This window comes from Rhea pennata, chromosome 1, assembly GCF_028389875.1.
Source record: "Rhea pennata isolate bPtePen1 chromosome 1, bPtePen1.pri, whole genome shotgun sequence".
Lineage (NCBI taxonomy): Eukaryota > Metazoa > Chordata > Aves > Rheiformes > Rheidae > Rhea > Rhea pennata.
The window spans coordinates 182,794,546-182,811,938 of NC_084663.1; the positions used below are offsets into that span (position 1 = coordinate 182,794,546).

Consider the following 17,393-nt stretch of genomic DNA (forward strand, 5'->3'; position numbering starts at 1 on the left):
AGGTGATCATTTACAAAAATTGCGACAGGCATAATGCATGGCTAAACAGAACAAATCATGTTTGCATGCACTATCCCTTCTACAAAATTGCAATGAAGCAGTCTTCCCCTTTCCCATTGGCTTGTAAAGAACAGTAACAAACAATAAACAGAGCTAATAAATAAGGCTTATTTTCCAGTATAGAATCATAGAATCAGTAAGGTTGGAAGGGACCTCTGGAGATCATCTAGTCCAACCTCCCTGCTCAAGCAGGGTCCCGTAGAGCATGGTAGACAGGGCTGCATCCAGGCAGGTCTTGAAGATCTCCAGAGAAGGAGACTCCACAACCTCTCTGGGCAACCTGGTCCAGTGCTCCGTCATTCTCACAGGGAAGAAATTCCCCCTCACGGTCAGGCGGAACTTCCTCTGCTTCAGTTTCTGCCCATTGCCTCTTGTCCTGTCACACTGGACAACTGAAAAGAGTTTGTCCCCGTCCCCTTGACACCCTCCCTTCAGGTACTTGTACACATTGATAAGATCCCCCCTCGGTCTTCTCTTCCCCAGTTGCATAAACTGTATGTTTATGCAATTCCCATATCTAAATCCCCAGGCTACCACAAGCTCTGGAAAAATACAGGGAAGGAAGTTACATTACCAGTTCCACCCAACTGAGTTAGCACTTTAGACAGAAAACACTCCGTTCATTGAAATGATCATATGACTCTGACAGCAGAAACAGGCCAATGACAGACAACTATTAGGTCACACAAAACCCAGAGACATGATCATAAAACCAAAAGTGCTTTTGAAAGAGAGGAGAAAAATGCATTTCACACACACAAAAAGAAAAGCCTGCAACAGAGTTTCTCAGCCATTTAAGAACTGTCTCTCAATAGTACCGAGATACTTAATTTCTTGTTAACAAATGCAAAACCCTACTATTAACCACCATCCACAGAGGAATTGCCTTATTTTTAAACTAGAATTCCTTCCCTGAAGTGTTAGGACTTACAGAATGTGGTTTAGATAATCTACACCTAATTGAGAATCTCATGAGATGAAAACAGATATATTTCCCTGCAATGTGAAAGAAACCAATTTAAATGTATGAAGCTTAACTCTCAATAGCTGATATACACATAGTAATGCAATTTAGAAGCCAAACTGTAAAATGCAGGAGCATCTAAAGCTTCTTTCAGTCATTTGTAGCATGACAGTTACTTTTATTCAGCATTTTATCCTAGCACACTGGAAAAGTTAGAACGACTGTTGAACACCAGAATTTCAGGAATTCTGCATCAAGAATTGATCTGCTAACACAGACCAGCTACACAGGCGCAGCATTTTCAGAGGGGCAGGTCTCTGCAACACTGCAGAAGTTAAAACATTTCAACCGACTTCTGTTCTGCTCATGCAAGTTACAGGAAGCAACAGGAAGCTTTTGAAACAGTACAAAGACTTGCTGCAACAATAATGATCTCAATGCTCTCTTTTTTTTGTGTTTCACATGACTTTTTTTCTTAGGTTTTCATAATACGCATAGCGCCAATTTGTACAAATATGACTTCTCACACTGTCCCATACCTGCTGCTCATCCTCCATGACGTTGCTGGCAAATTCAAACACAAGCTCATTCTGCTGTACAACTGCTGCCATAATAACGCATTCCCAGGTCTCAGTTCCACATAAGAAGAAAAGCGTTCTTAGATGTAAAAAAACCAAGATCCAGCTGGGTAGAAAAACAGGATCACCAAAAAAAAAAAAAAAAAAAAAAAAAAAAAAAAATCAAGTATCAGTTTTAGTACTTCTTAGATCATCAGCCTTCCTGGGTTCTTCTCTTCTCAGAGGTAAACAAAGCAAGGGAAATCCTTTCCTGAGTTGTTCTTCCCACTTGCGTAGCCTTTTATCACTAAGGAGAGAGAGAGATAAAAAAAAGGAAAAATTAAAACAACTGCTTTAGCTACATGAAATAGTAGAGGTCACAATAAAGCATGCCCCAAATTACAAAGGTTTTAATCAAACTCTAATGAAGTCAGACACCTCTGTACTTTCAGAGATATTACTTCTACTAACTAGTACAGCTTTCTTTTTTAAGAGAATATATGCTTCAGGAAGTAAAAAATGAAACTGTTTAAGGAAGTAAGGCATAAGTTTCAAAGTGTTTCATAGTAAAAGTGTTAAAATAAAACCTAGATAAACTATGAAAGTTAACCCCAAAAAATCCGTATTTTCATTTGATTCAAATAAGCATTTTCATATTCATTAATAATTCTTGTCCTTAAGATGCATTCAAAGCAAAAAATCAGAACTCTGAGTGACCTGCTCAGTTATAGGATGCCCCAAATACTACCACCTTCTGTTCCTTGCACACAATCCTGGTCTTGCAAAGTTGTTATTTTTTCAAGTAAAAAGTGCTCGATCCTGATACATGCAGTATCAAGTAGGTAAAATAAATCAATAAATTCCTTGTGTAGTCCAGAAAGTCACGGAGTTCTTACATGAAATAGATCTTCTGCTTCTTTTTAAAAATGCACTGTAAATGTATTCTTATCTCCACCACAGGCTTGCAAGCAGCCGGAAGGAAACAGCACTGACCACGTCACGGCAAATTAGAATAGGCAAAAAACTCTACAGCACAATAGCAACATAAATAAATAAATAAATAATTCACAACTTGGGAATATAAACAGCTTCTTTGCAGGGATGCATGCTTACAACTCCTACATTTTAATTTACTTAGCAGCATTAAAGGTAAACATGGCTAATATGAGCTCAGAAAGAGAAAAATGATAAAAAGCATAAAATGCAGCCTTTTTATGCAACTACGATGACCGATACATTCAGGAAAAAAAAAATCTAAGAAACACTTCAAAGACTAGCAGGCGAAACAAGTATCTAAAATTGGGAACCTAAGACAGTATTTTGGTGTCTGAATTTAATCCCATATGTCTTTAGGGAAGTGAATCGGGTGGTGAGCAGTGTTTTGGCTGAAATCCTTTGAACTGCCTTTGATTAGGGGCTGCTGTGACGTGCAGTAAGGAGCAGGTACCTGACATGTACCCATTTCTGTGACACACACTTGGGCCCAGACCGTGCTCCCACCGAGACCCTCGGGGGAGGCTCCATGCGACTTCAGCAGTGGAGTGCGATGGTGCCATTTGTGATCTGTAGCAAGCGTGTTTGCATAGGAGGTTAACTGCGCCTTGTTTCTGCAGTAGACTAAAACTCAAAAAATGAAGGGCATCTTCCTCTCCCTGCTGCCCAGCAATTTAATTAGGGAGGATCTTGTCACATACTCATACTCCCTCACTCTAGGAAATGCAACAGCTGTTTTCTCCCATATAGATTGTGGTATTCCCAAATTCCTAAGTAGTGATGACAGGGCATTCAAGGAATCTCCTTTAAGTCACTGGATCCTACCTACCTTTCTAAGAAATCAGGATACCCGAGATTATGCAAACACGAGAACCTCCCCAACTTCCAAAGAGTGCTTTAATTAGCAGTTAAACACTTTGTAAGAGTAGTCACAACCCTAACTAGAGAATATTTGCATTAATGTGAGCTACATGCACAAAGAGAAAAGGATATGCTTTTGAAACCATTACTGTTTTAACTATTGAACCTCAATCCCTTTCATTTTGCAGAGAGCATTTATGAAGGTTTCTCTTTGCAAGGCAATGGCAGTGAAAGCATTATATGTAACTAAATAATTTTGGGTAACTTTCCCAAGTTTAATTATTTGGCCTCTTCTTTTAGGACATATGAAGGCCTGGAGAGAGTTACACACACACACATGCTATCGAAGCAGAATCAAAAAAAGAAAAAAAGAAAAAGAAAAGCTATCCTATTTCTCCACTACTGCCAGATCATTATTCTTTGAAATATCAACATTTTTATAGTAGATCCTACAATATCAAGATACACAATAAAGATATATAACCCCAAAACAGTGGCAGCAGAACTATTAAGAGCTATAAAGAGACCTCGTATTTCTTAAAATGAAAAGCTCCATGCAAAACTGAAGGTTGTGATCTGATATCATTTAAGAGATTGCAACAGTATTGTGCATTTGATCTCAAGGGGATCCACAAAAACACTAGCAAGAACAGTTATACTTACTTTATATGGTAACATAAAGTTCCTAACAAACTGATTCCTTTGCAGAATCAGGTATTTAGGAGATGTTTTATAAATTTTTCACCACTGTGATACAGTTGACCATACAGCATACTGTTCACAAAAAAAAAAAAAAAAAAAAAAAAAAAAAAAAACAAATAACAAAAGATCCCACAAGGTTTCTATAAAGAGAGTAGAATGACATTTTCTTCTTATAAGAAAAGTGCTAACAAACCACAACATAATGGCCAAAGTCAAAGAGAAGTGACTGAACCATTTAGTGGGTTTTAATAACCTTCTGTATCCAACCTTACAGCTATTACAAAGATGAGGCACTCAAATTATTATTATTTTTGGAAAGATTTTAATTATCTCTTTAGCAGTACCTAGTAAATGGTTCTCAGAATTTTAACAAATGATCTATTTGGAAATAAGAGCATGGCAAAGTAATGCAAAACACTTTCCTTCAATCCATACCACATTTTTCTTCCAGCATGTATAGAACAGCAGCAGCTTTTCATGGACACCAGCACAACTCTAAAACATCTATATTTTCCCCCCACATCTATTTTTATAAATTGTGCTTTCATTATTCCAAGTCTCACAGCATCCTGCTGTCCACGGACTAACACAAACATGACTATTGTTTTTGCTATATAATACAACTTATCTCTGTCCCTAATTTTATGTGCATATACAAACAGAAAATGAGTTATTTACAAACAGCACAAAATGTGTAAACTGTGTTCATATTCACAGTAAGCTTGGCTATATACAATTAGTCCTAGGAGAAAGGGGACCAAGTGTTTATTACTTCTAACTTTCAGAACTATAGAATAAATAAGCTTTTGCTTTCATTGGTACTCACTTATTGTTGTGGAAATGCATTATATAAATCAATATTAGCACACAGGAATATAAAGCAGAATTAAGACACATTTATTAATTCTTAAAACTGACCTATGAATAGATTATCTCAATCCCTCTGGAAACATCCCTCCTCTACTGCATTTCATATCTAGAAACAACCTCCTCTATCAGCCTGTCAAAAAGCATATTCAGCCAGTTTAACTCTTGATACATAGCTGCTGTTGATATTCCAGAAGATATCTTGTGGGACACACTCGCTGGACACCACAACTTCTTTCCCCGCCACTCTTCACTGTGTAAACCCTGCACTTAATGCTCTCCCCTGTTTGGCCAATTCAGTAAAACTAGTAAGAAAGGCCTCCAAAAACAGCATTTTTGGTTCCTATGGTAAAGCTGCAATATTGCTGAACAATGTTCCCCAAACTGCAGCTAAGCCCTAACTCAGCACTTTCTCTGCAACTCCTGGGGGCATTAGCTAGTAAAGTCTCATTGTCTTAGTATTTAAGTCTGTAATACAGAACGCTAAAATAATTCAGTGGCATCAACATTACTATCAGCAATAAACACTGGAATAGCTAACATGCAAAGTGCCAGGAACAAACACCAACATTTCCTAAAAAAGCTCTGATATAATCCCACAAGACTTGAGTCTTGGTACCAAGCACACCCCAGCCGAGCTCAAAAACACCTCTAGCAAGCTGCTGGATGCAGTCCCATTTAGGGTTAATAATCGTGACTGCAATCGTGCTTCACTGCCTGTTTTGTGAAATTAGTGAGTTCATTCATACATTTAAAATTAAGAAATAGCTTACTTGTGCTAAGATTTGAATGTAGATCCCAAGTTACTCCTAAAGCAGCTCATCGTGTTGAGCACAGGAACAAATGAATTCTGATTTCCCAACCACTCTCAAAGACAGTCTTCAGCATTATGAGTTCTAGCCTAAAAGTGACAAAGTTGTGACTTAAACACAACAGAAATGAAAAGCTGAACACCCTTCACAACCATATCTCAAGAGAAATAGGAAGGAAAGGGAATAATAAAGGTATCACCTGGAAATTCTCACCCAAAGGCAGAAGACCGTCACAGGTGACCACAGGCAAACACACAGATGGTCACTCAGGTTACTAGACCCTCTGGAGGTTCATGCTATGACTTTTTGCATAGTCACGCACTTTAGTAAAACACTGTACAAGTAGCAGGATAAGAACATGGAAACTGGTTTCCAAAAAACGGAAACAAAGCTAAACAGCTACTGAATTTTCCTAATGCAAAAGACCTAAACCCATTACGATCTTCTTTACGTACTGCCCATGCTGAACACAAATGCTAACAAAATAGTCTACTGTGGTGTTCTTCACCAGTCAATTACTCCCGTGCAATAATAAGAAATTAAATTACACAGGACAGGAGCTTTGGACCATGTCCTTAGACTCCGAGGATCTGCAGTCAGCAAAACGATAAGCAAGAAGAACAAGTTCATCTATGTTATTTGGCGTGAGAAATTTCTAAAGGAATGACACTTCAGTTGCTCACACAAATCAAGAAAGAAGTAGGAAAACAACACTATAAGGGGCTATCACTGAGGAAGGGCAGAAACACCTTAAGTAACATTCTGAAACCCTGTAAAAATATCAATGCTGCCTAGGGAAAACCGTGTAAAAAGCAGCTGACTTAATAAAAACTCAGAGCGATCTTCTCTGAGCTTTAGCTAAGGACAAAGGCATGATCGATATCAATAATTCCCTGGTTCACAGAGAGGCTGGAAAACAGCCCCTTACAAAGAGCAAGGAGGACAGAGAGTAAGAGTATTTGGTTACATAAAAATAATCTGTTAAATAAAAATAATAAAAAGGCACATGATTCAGTCAGTACGAAAAAAGTGGAAAGAAACCCATCGCTCAAACTCACATAACAACGTATGTTGTTACCGAAAGCACAAACACAAGTCACAGCCACTTCTTTGCTGTTACCAAATAATCACATTTTCAACAAGCATCATTTTTTTGGCAATGATCTCTGTTAGCCTGAATATCTAATGTGAGACAAGATTCCTTTCCAGACTATTAACAGTAAGGACTTCAGCATTGTTTATAGACTATTCAGCCCCTGAAAACCTTCCTTTTCCTATCTCCCATGTTCCCTGATACTTTTAACATGGTAAGTCCCTTTTACTTAGGAGGTTTATATAACACAGCTGCTGGACACAAACCCTATGCACAAGCAAGTTTGCAAGCGCTGCAGGGAAATTTTAAGAAAATTATAGTGTAGCTGAAGCTTTGATTTTTCCTCTGTATCCTCTGCTGCCAGCACGCTTGATGTGTTAAGGTAACCCCAAATCTGTGTGTGTATGTCTATACAGCACTGTTTAGATAACTGATTTTACGCTTCAGCAACAAAAATCCATCTCCTTCAAAAAGGCCACTCCTAAGCAGCACGTTAAACAGATACCAAGGTGAGGAAGGCCCTCTCCCTCTCCACTGCTGGAGCTTTCAGTGAAGTGCTTGAACACCTTCCGAGAGAAAGAACAAGACTTGCCAGCCGCCCCTCGTCATGCAAGAGAACGGTAACACGGGGTTTTAGTGCCTTCTCTGCAAAACATTTGTTCTTACAAAGCAGAACGAACTAAACAGAAAAACTTACTATGTAATTTCCCCTAAAGACAGGTAGCTAAGGCATTCCAGTGTGAAACGAGGGCCCAAACCTTCAGCTCCCTTCCTTGTCCCCCTGAGAGCAAGAGACTTAAATCCTGGTTTCCCAAACCTTAAGCATATGATGTAACATGAAGAGTTTAGGGACAACAGATATTACAATACCAGCTCTTGCTTCCTCCCCGTAATTATGTGAGAGATTGAACCTCTATTCCCCCTTCTCTCTTTCTTCCCCCCCCCCCCCTTTTTTTAATCCTAAGCAAAGCTAGATAGTGGATTCAAAAAGAGTTTCAAAACTATCCAAATTGCATTTGTAACATATCAGACACACAAAAGAAAAAATATCAATAAATTTTCAGAAGTAGTGATGTGATCTAGCACCATTGGCTACCTATGGGGCTTCGAAATTTTTCAAAATGCTTTTAGGTTACTAAAGCCTTAGCTCACAGAAAAGCTGCATTGCTTCAACAGCATTTAGACAATAACCATGTACTGTTATTTCACTGTATAGTGCTTGCCCTACGCATGCCTGCAAGGATGTATACATACAGACAGCAGTTGCAGTTACAAAATCACACTTCATTGCCACGAATCTTTGTGTAGATATATACACATATACGTGTGTGGGTGTAAAAGTGCACACACATGGGTGTACATATCCAGTTAAATATATGAAACACATGCCTTTCTATTGACATTGCTCTTTAATTTTGATGTGACTGTTTTGACTATAGAAAAAACAAAACCCCACAAATTTGCACATTCCTACACAGCACAGGACATGCAGAAAGCTTTTCTGCTTCCAGTTCAGTCAGCTCAATTCAAAGCTCCTCATCACCACTGCAGTATTGCTGGGAGTTTAGCTTGAACTTTGCTCATCCACTTGTGGCCCAATGAACCAGATTAACTGAAATCCCTTAAACAGGACGATGTCACCCAAAGCAGGGTGCGAGGAGCTCCTGTAGTCTGCCAAGGCTGCACAAACTCATCACTTAGACTATTAATGTGGGGAACAGAGACGTATGAACATCTCAACCTTGCAAAGATAACATTGGTGTGTAGTTACTTCATAAAGGGTAAAAGTACATTTGTAAGTCAAGTTTTCACCACTTGAAAAACACTGGCCACAAATATACTTGAGTATATTGAGAAACTCATTGAGTTTCCTGGCCTCTAACAGCCTCGCAGCCAGTCCTTCTAGGAACTTCTCTCCAATGGGCTATCTAGTGATCTCTCATCCTAATAACCATCAGATTCCTGTTAGGAAGAATATTTCCAAACACGTGGCCTCAGTAAGCAATATAAACTGGTCCTTGGATCCATATTGAAAGAGTAAATCTTCCAGAGAAATTTTTGTTCTCTTTTTGCTAACAAATAGTGATACATGTGCATGGTAATCTCCAGCAAATGCAGAGGCGGGGGAATATGGTTTGTTGGTCCAGAATACTTGGGAACCACTACCTTTAGTCTGACATTCAGATTTGCCTTTAATTCTGCAGTACTGGTAAAGAGAAGGAAAACAATCAGTTGCTCTTATTTTTAAAAATTTATCTCATTTTATAAAATGAGAATATGGAAACATTCAACTAAGTTGAAAAGCAACAAGTCTTAGAAGGATGAAAGGAAATCAGTTAAAAATACATCAGCCTAGATGTGCCTGGTTGAACTCCTTGTTACAGACAGGATAGAATTCAAAAGCTTAGTAAAATAATAATTTTTCAAAAAAAATGTGAGATTTTGTGTGTGTACATATATATATAATATATGAACACACACACACACACGTGTGTATGTGCGAGAGAGAGATACTGATACCGACACTATAAATACTAAATACATGCTATATATAGATACTAACTGTGCAGAAAGAGGAAAACAAAAAGATCTCTAATTACTTCCTCTTCTACAACACTCAGTATACCTTATTTCATCCAATATTAAATTTGCAGAGACGAGATTTTTTATGTACGCCATGATAACCAGATTATCAGCATTAAGAATATTAGTAAAACAGATTTTTTTACTATTTTTTTAAAATTGCAAATGATCTTACAAAGCTGGTTAAATGAGATACTAAGAACAAAACTGTAAATTGACAAAATTGTCATTGCATCAGAAATCCCTATAACCCAAATGAATTACTCCAGTGGCATAAAATAAATATATGTTTCAAAAGGAATTCTGAAATAATTTGTGGCATTTAATAGCATATGTTTTAAGGAGAATTAAATAATAAGAACACTGTTAAGGATTAAGATTGCGCTCATATAAGCAGCTATAACAACTTCAGATAAATCAATTACAGACCTACAGAGTCAGCTACAGAGAGAGTTAAAGGGCTGAGCTCCAGCTAAAGCAGGCTATGAGGAAACCTTGTAAAAAACAAGAAAAAATGCTCAGCCCAAAGCAATTTTGTTACTTTGATTTAAAAACAACAACAAAAAAAAACCTGTATCACCTTATAGGAGGAGACTAAAGAAAATTGCTTCGGCTAAGTGCCAAAATTCACAAATTACTAGTTGCCGGTCTGCACCGAATACTGATATAAAACTGTCAGCCATCCTATGAAAATTACCTCGCCCACAAACTAGCCCGACATCATTATTTTTAATTCGTCTGTGGGTGAAAGTTAAGTCTACTAAAGAGGAATTCATTTTCTGCTGGCCAAAGACATAGACTTTCTTTTTTAAAACTGTTTTTCTGAAACACAGTTGCATACAAAGTAGGTATGTCAAAGGAAGCACTGACAAAAGGCCCGCGGAGATCAGTTGCAAGCCTTATTCCATGTGACCTTTTTCAGTCAAGTATGGGTAACTCTACATCAGTTAAATTTCCACAAGGCCTCTCCTACGTATGCTGCAGAAGATGCTACAGTACCAAACTCAGTAATAATCCTTTTTATAACTTCGCTAAAATAGATTTTTAGCATCCCTTTTGCAGTCTATTTTTGACCATTCAAATCGGACCGTCAAGCAGGATGAACAAAGCATTTACATTATTTCAAAATTACTCTCTCTGTAAGTTGTACTCATACAAACAATCTGTGATTTGCCTTTGTAAATTTGAATATTTGAGACATTTGAGATTTCTAACTTTAATTTAACTGACAGGCACCAACTAAAAAGAGGCATAAACTAATCTACATACAACTCGTTTTTGTTGGACCCTCCCCTTCCACACACACACACGCACACTTCTAGTCACAGTTCGATCCTTTTCCTGTTTGATACTTCTTCCATCCAGGGCTGCGTTCAGCAGATCTGTCAGTCTCAGAAACGTAAAGGACCTTACCTTTGCAGTCTCTTTAAAGAATCAGTGCAAAAATAGAGCAGATTAGGAAATATTTGTTGCTGGCCTTTCATTTGCTGTCAGCTGTCAGCAATACGAACAGTCAAAACCCTCTAGAGCAGGCTGTTATTAGTCAGCTAGACTTGAAATTCCAGTTCTTTTACATTGCTGTCTATTTTCCTTCATTAAGTTAGCCTGTCCTACCCTGGTATCAGATTACATGGAGCCAACACTTATAGCACCTTGCAAAACAGTCAAACATATCACATACCTAAGTCTGCCTATACCTGTTGCCCTCAATGTTTAACCCTTGCTACCAACAGGAAAAACTCAAATCTATCATTAAAAAAAAAAAAAAAAAAAAATCAAAGGAGTCATTTTTCCTTTTTACCTGACAGCTAAGACATCTTTCAATGTTATTTTGTAAACTCAACAACTCTGAGAATATATGCTCTGAAACAGCCACAAAACTCAGAAACCAAGCAGCAGAGAGACTTATACTACCTGAAACACAAACCCATATCGCATAGACACTTGCTACTTATTCTAATAGCTCTTACCACCTCGAAAAACACCCCTTGCAGAAACCCCGAATGACTTGTGTGGGGTTTGGGATAACCTAACCGCACTAATTCCTCATCTCCCTCCAGCCCCCCCAGGATGACTTACAGGCCACTGTCTCTTTCCGGAGGCTGTGCTGCCAATCCTATCTCCACAGCCTGGTGTCCTCAGTGTAGACACTCGAGACAACGAATTAAAACCATATAATGCGGAGTGGGGGGAGAGAAAAGAAAAAAAATGGAGCTGCAGGTTCCCTCGCTGGTGCCACTGCGTGGCTCAGGGTTGATGCAAGGGCACCTGGCCATCCCTGAGAAACACCAGTGGTGACGCTGATGCTGCGGAGGACTACACAAGATATTTTATCTGTTCTTGCATGACAAGTAGCTCAGCTTCCACACGCGCACATCACACACTTCCGAATAAGATGGGCTTGTACAGGCAGCGGTTAGGGGCACAAGTGGTCCGTTTTCCTGAGGTGAACAATACAAGGTAAAACCGTTACCCTCATACAACTTCGTCAATACAAAAAGTACAAACGAAGCACACAAGGAGAGTTTTAATTGCTCATTTCTTTAACCTAAATCTGTAATTAAGTAATTCTTTAAACTCTTCAGACAAGCATCACAGATCCAATTAAAGCAAAGCAAAAAAATGGCTAAGAAAGGTTCAGTTGAGAAATAGTACAACCAACACTTCTCAAACTCCTTTAATAACAAGAGGCTAGTTAAGGCTTTGAGTCTTTCAGAGATTCTGGCTCCAGATTTAGAAAAGCACTTAAATATAAAAGTTAACGTTGTGGTCAACGCTAAGGCATGGGTAAAACAGAGATAGAAACATCATATTTTCAACCCCTCTTATTTATAGAGCTTATCAGTTAAAACACATTTTCACAAGCTATATTTGAACCTTTTTAATCTATTTGTTGCAGCGAGCCTCACTGAACTCTCCTCACAACTCTTACAAATGCAGCGCTCTGTGTCAATGCATTTACAGCGCATGCTACGGGAATTCAACAGTGCCATATTTTCCAGTAAGCAAGAGAAAATCTGTTTCCTCCAGTCTAGAAGCAGATACAGTATAGCTCGTATAAGGCGCCACGACAAGCAGGTTCTTGATATCTCTCCACAGGTCAGTTCTGCCACCCATTCAGCCACATCCACCACAAGAAATTCTTCGTATTAGATCTTCTTCAAATAAGCACAGTCTGACAAGTGAACTAAGACAAGTAGTACTGTGAAATTTCTACCTTTAAGGATTTGGAGCCTCTAATCCTAACACAGTCACAGGGTTATGTGTGAGGTTGGGACATAGGCACAGATCTCAGTCAGCAAATCTCTCAGAAAAAGCAGTCATATATCTCACTATGTTAAAGTCACCAAGCTGATGTTTGCGCTAAGCTTTCAAAAAAGAACACTCTAGAGTGAGTGACACCACCTCACAGCATTTCACAAGTTGAAATACCTGATTCAAAAAAGCCTGTAGAAACAAGAATGAAAGGTAATATAAGGAGAGGTACAAAGTATCAAACCCTACCTACGGCCAGGTAGATTGATAAGAAACACTAGCAGATAGGGAAGTAAGATTTTTCCATCAGAATTTATGAATAACCTCCCAGTAACCTCCAGAGCAGATAGGGTTTTCTTTCCCCACCCTTTGCCTTTTCTAATGAAACTGCTTTTTAGCATTAGCACATTCAACTCTTATTTTTGGCTTAATTGCATTCCCCAATTCAAGAACTCACATAAGCTGTGATAACTTTGTTCTTTTACAAGTAGTAACAAAGGAAATTACACACTGTACTGTCTCAAGGAAGATTCCTAAATCAAGGCATCAGACCTTTGTGAGATGAACTCTTCCATTTGATTCCTATTTTATCGTATTTTCTGGACACTGTACTGTCTCAAGGAAGATTCCTAAATCAAGGCATCAGACCTTTGTGAGATGAACTCTTCCATTTGATTCCTATTTTATCGTATTTTCTGGATCACTGTAGCTGCAACTCACATCAGCTAAATAGCTAATAAAATTTATGAAAATATAATAATAAGGGAACTGAGCTTTAAAACTCAGTGGTCCCACCAAAGGGCTAAAACTCCTCTGGGCGAGAAGGCTGCAACTGCACCTTTTCCCTTAGCAGTATGAGTCACAGCTCTGAACTTGTACGTGCTTTCTGCATGGGTAATTTGTACTTGTGTTCCTGGTCACAGCTCACTAAGGAAGAAGGTACGAAGTAAGAAAATACCTCAGATATGTTGAAGTAAGCACGGTTTGTAAACGCTCCTGTAGTACACAGGAAAGAGAGCCAAGTCACCTGCCAACCAGTTTGCTCTGAACTCAAGGAATGTTCTCAAATCGGTAGTTTAAAAACGAACCTGAAATTGGAGATGACTTTAGAAACACCCAACAAAACCAGGAACATTATATGGCCTTGGTTAGAAAGGGTAAGCATTACATAGCCAGAGGGACCTCAAAAAGCAAAACAAGACAAAAAATCCTAGGCTCTTGCTGCAACTTGTTTGGTGCGCAAACCACCTTGCTACTAGACAGCCAGGCACTCAGGGTGTGGAGTGCACACACAGAGCTATGCGTGCAGGCTATCCCAATAATCACGTCTAATTCAGATACATCAAATACACCTTTCGCCACTTTACCCAGAAAAAAAGGTGAATTGTTTCTTTAAAACTTCCTGACGTTTCTCCTTTGCCCCTGCAGAGAGATATTAGGCTCGTGCTTTTCTCCTCATCTTTGTTGAATTTTTACCTTTTTTTCTCTACTAGCATCGTCAATATTAACTCACTTGATTTGTATTGCTAAAGCGATAGTTTTGAGATGTACAGCCTCCTATGTTTCTTTCCTTTCTGATGTCGATGTATCTTTAACTTCAGCCAGTTTTTAAAAAGGTAACATTCAGATTCCAGGTGTTCGCCTAGTCAGATATTCCCTGCACAGCTGCGCTGTACTCCAAGATAGCCATGCCCTTCACCGGTGTGTTCAGTATTACATTTGGCCAAAGGCCACTGCTGGGCTAAATCATCAGGTGCAGAAGGTTACTCAGATTAGAGGGGAGAGGGGACGACCATCACAGCATGAAGAGTGCAGCCACTGCTGCTGTGTTGAACACCTATCCAGGACACAGCACGTGGCAGACCTGTTTTGTAGTAAATGTCTACAGCAAAATGTTAGGTAAAGAACCAAACCTGGAAAGCTGTATCTAAAAGTGTACCTTTAAAAACTATACAAGGCTAGAGAGCACTTATATGGTTGTAGTGGGGAAGAACATTCATCCAATCCGTAATTAAAAGTCAGATAATACTTTTACACGTGCCCTAAAATGCTATGTACCCACTCAGACTACACTGAAAACACATGTGCCTCATGAGACCTATGGTAATTAAAATAATGAATACATTAATTTGCCTCTATGTAGGATAAGATGGAAACCAATATTCCTATGCCATTTAAGAACTTTTCTTCTTATAGATCAGTGTATTTTAAATTTTAGATTCTGCAGTACTTGTATAGAGTGGGATTAGGCAGCGAGACTATTTGTCTGGGGAATTTCAAACTAGTAAAGTTGGCTATTAAGAGAATATAAATTACTCCCAACTTGTTGCTAGACTAACAGTTCCCACCGTGGGTTTTAAGCACTGATGAAATACGAGTCAAAGACAGACAAGGTTAAGGATAATACTAAAATAAATAAGTAAATAAATAAAGCAAAAAAAAAAAATCTCAAGAGTTACATGGAAAAAGGAGCAGGGTCTGTAAAGGGCCCTCTCAGGAAGACAACGTCTGGACAAGCCAGTATTTCTCCTTTCGTAATATCTGGGGAGATGCTCGCACTGATGTCCAAGTCACTCTCCTATGAGCACACACCTGCTCCAGGCAGACATAGCAATTCTCTGCCAATGAACTCAACACAGAATGTGTATGGCCTATATGAAAACACCTACAACAGTTTTTTTTGGAAAGTTTCAAAGCTCCTGCAAAGCGGGTGTGGAGAAATTCAAATCCCACCCCTTCCTCATTTCATCATGCAAGTTCCTAGTCTTTTGCAGAACTGAGTTGCATGTCAGCTATGGCAGCGCTGAGGGTTCCTGTGTGCTCGGCTGCAGCTCCTGCTACAGGACCGTGAGAGTTAACCTCACGCCTGCAGACGGAGGCGACGTGGCTGAGCCAGGGGTGGTGGTGTGTGTGTGTGTGGGGGGGGGGGGGGGGGGGGGGCAAAAGCCCTGTATCACCTGGGGCTGATCTGTGCGCCCAGCTGGGACTCCTCCTTCAACAGAAAGCAGTGCAACTTAACCACAACCTCCTGCTTGCGTGCTGCTCCTCCAGCCATCTTTCCACCTCTCCTCCACTCCCCAGAATGAGTAATACAGATATCAAAGCACTTAGGCTCAAAGATTTGGGTATGTAGCTTGTAGGATCAGAAGATCACCACTCTTGCTATACAGGCTTAAAAGGTAAAGGCATCGTACTCCACATACTTGTTCACACAGGCACACATGCACTCTCTTGGGTGCTGAGTGAGGCCATTACCAAAATTCATCCATGCCTCCTGAAAGAGAAACCCTCAATGGTGTCATATAGCTTAAAAAAATCAGGCGGAGACACACTGACTTCAATGGTCAGGAAAGAGGGGTTATTTTTGTTGTTGTTTGTTTTAAAAAAGAGTTTTTCCTCAGTTGACACACAGAAGTAGGATTTTTCCACAATCAAGTTTTCTAAACTCACTTAATTCCAAGAGACTCAGGCACATACATAAAAAAGGAGTTTGGTTGCTCAAGGTTCTTTGTCATCAACAGCAGAAAAGATGAACTGCATCTCCTGGAGAGGTCAATTTTTCTGCATTTATTATAGGATGTCAGCATGAGATAACTAAGGTTGACTTGCCTAAATTAGCAGGAATTGATTCCTTGAATCCTTTTGCTCTCCAAAGAAGTAAGTATGTGGTGCAGCTGAAGCAAGCACTCCAGCCTCTCTCGCAGTGCCACAGCGGGCAAGGAGCACTCCAGCGGACATCAACTCTATGTTCACAAAACTTTTAAACTACCGTAGAAACGAGAGATGAGACAAGCATTTTATCTGTCGTTGCCACCCTACCCTTCCCTCTCCTGGTAAGGCATTCAGTTTGCACACAGTCACAAAAAAGAACAAGAGAAAGACGAGGTTAAAGTGGAAGATTAACCATCACCATAAACAAGGTAACACAGGGATAGTTTGATTTATAGATTTTCTAATTCATCCCTTACTTATTCTCCAGCCTCCCTTCTCTTTTTTTCCTATTGTAATATTTGATCTGCTTATACAAAGCCTTGAATTTCCAACAGAATGTAGTTTGCTATGATGCAATAAATTAATTTCAAAAGTGAGTGGGTGAAGAAAAACAACACCACAACTTTTGTCAAGACACTGTAATCTTAAGGCAGTGTGGTCTCCTCCCCCACAGATGCATGCCCTACTTGCACCCTTCCTCTCAAAAAGGAAAAGAAATTAGGCTTCCAGTCCAGGTTAGAAACTCAAGAGCTGGTACCTTTCACAGAGGCAAAAATCCAGATTTTGGCCTTGTGGTACTTGCTCCTGTCCCCGCAGAAACTCAAGGGGAGCCAAGAGCTTGTGTCTTGAGAGTCGAGGCACCATGGAGGGCCATCAGCAAGTGCTCACGTCTCACATCAGCGAGAGCAGCCCTTCTGCTGAGCACAAAACCGCTTCAAACACTCATAACCATCTCCTCCCCACTTCAAGCACAGGGTATGATGCACATTGCTTTATAAACCAAAAGCAGTCAGACCAAAAAAAAAAAAAAACCCTTTGCCATCTGATCTTACTGTCCTTGCAACCTTTTTACACTCCCCATACAGAGGATGGGCCCCTTGCAGTGAAAACCTTTACTTTATAGAACATAATACAGATAAACATTTTTATCATGC

At 39.4% G+C, this 17,393-nt stretch overlaps 1 protein-coding gene across 7 annotated transcripts in view; it reads right to left on the reverse strand.

Annotated features, from left to right (window-relative positions):
- ELF1 (E74 like ETS transcription factor 1) overlaps window positions 1-17,393 on the reverse strand; it is a 92,977-nt gene that overhangs the window by 38,833 nt on the left and 36,751 nt on the right. For 4 of the 7 annotated variants that reach the window (XM_062566932.1, XM_062566926.1, XM_062566927.1 and 1 more), the window contains one exon: window positions 1,564-1,888. In XM_062566932.1, the coding sequence (XP_062422916.1) occupies window positions 1,564-1,635 (72 nt within the window). In that variant the 5' untranslated portion in view covers window positions 1,636-1,888. Of the gene's footprint in view, window positions 1-1,563; window positions 1,889-2,332; window positions 2,488-5,777; window positions 5,796-17,393 lie in introns of those variants that run through there. The other 3 variants (XM_062566930.1, XM_062566929.1, XM_062566931.1) reach the window with 3 other exon arrangements.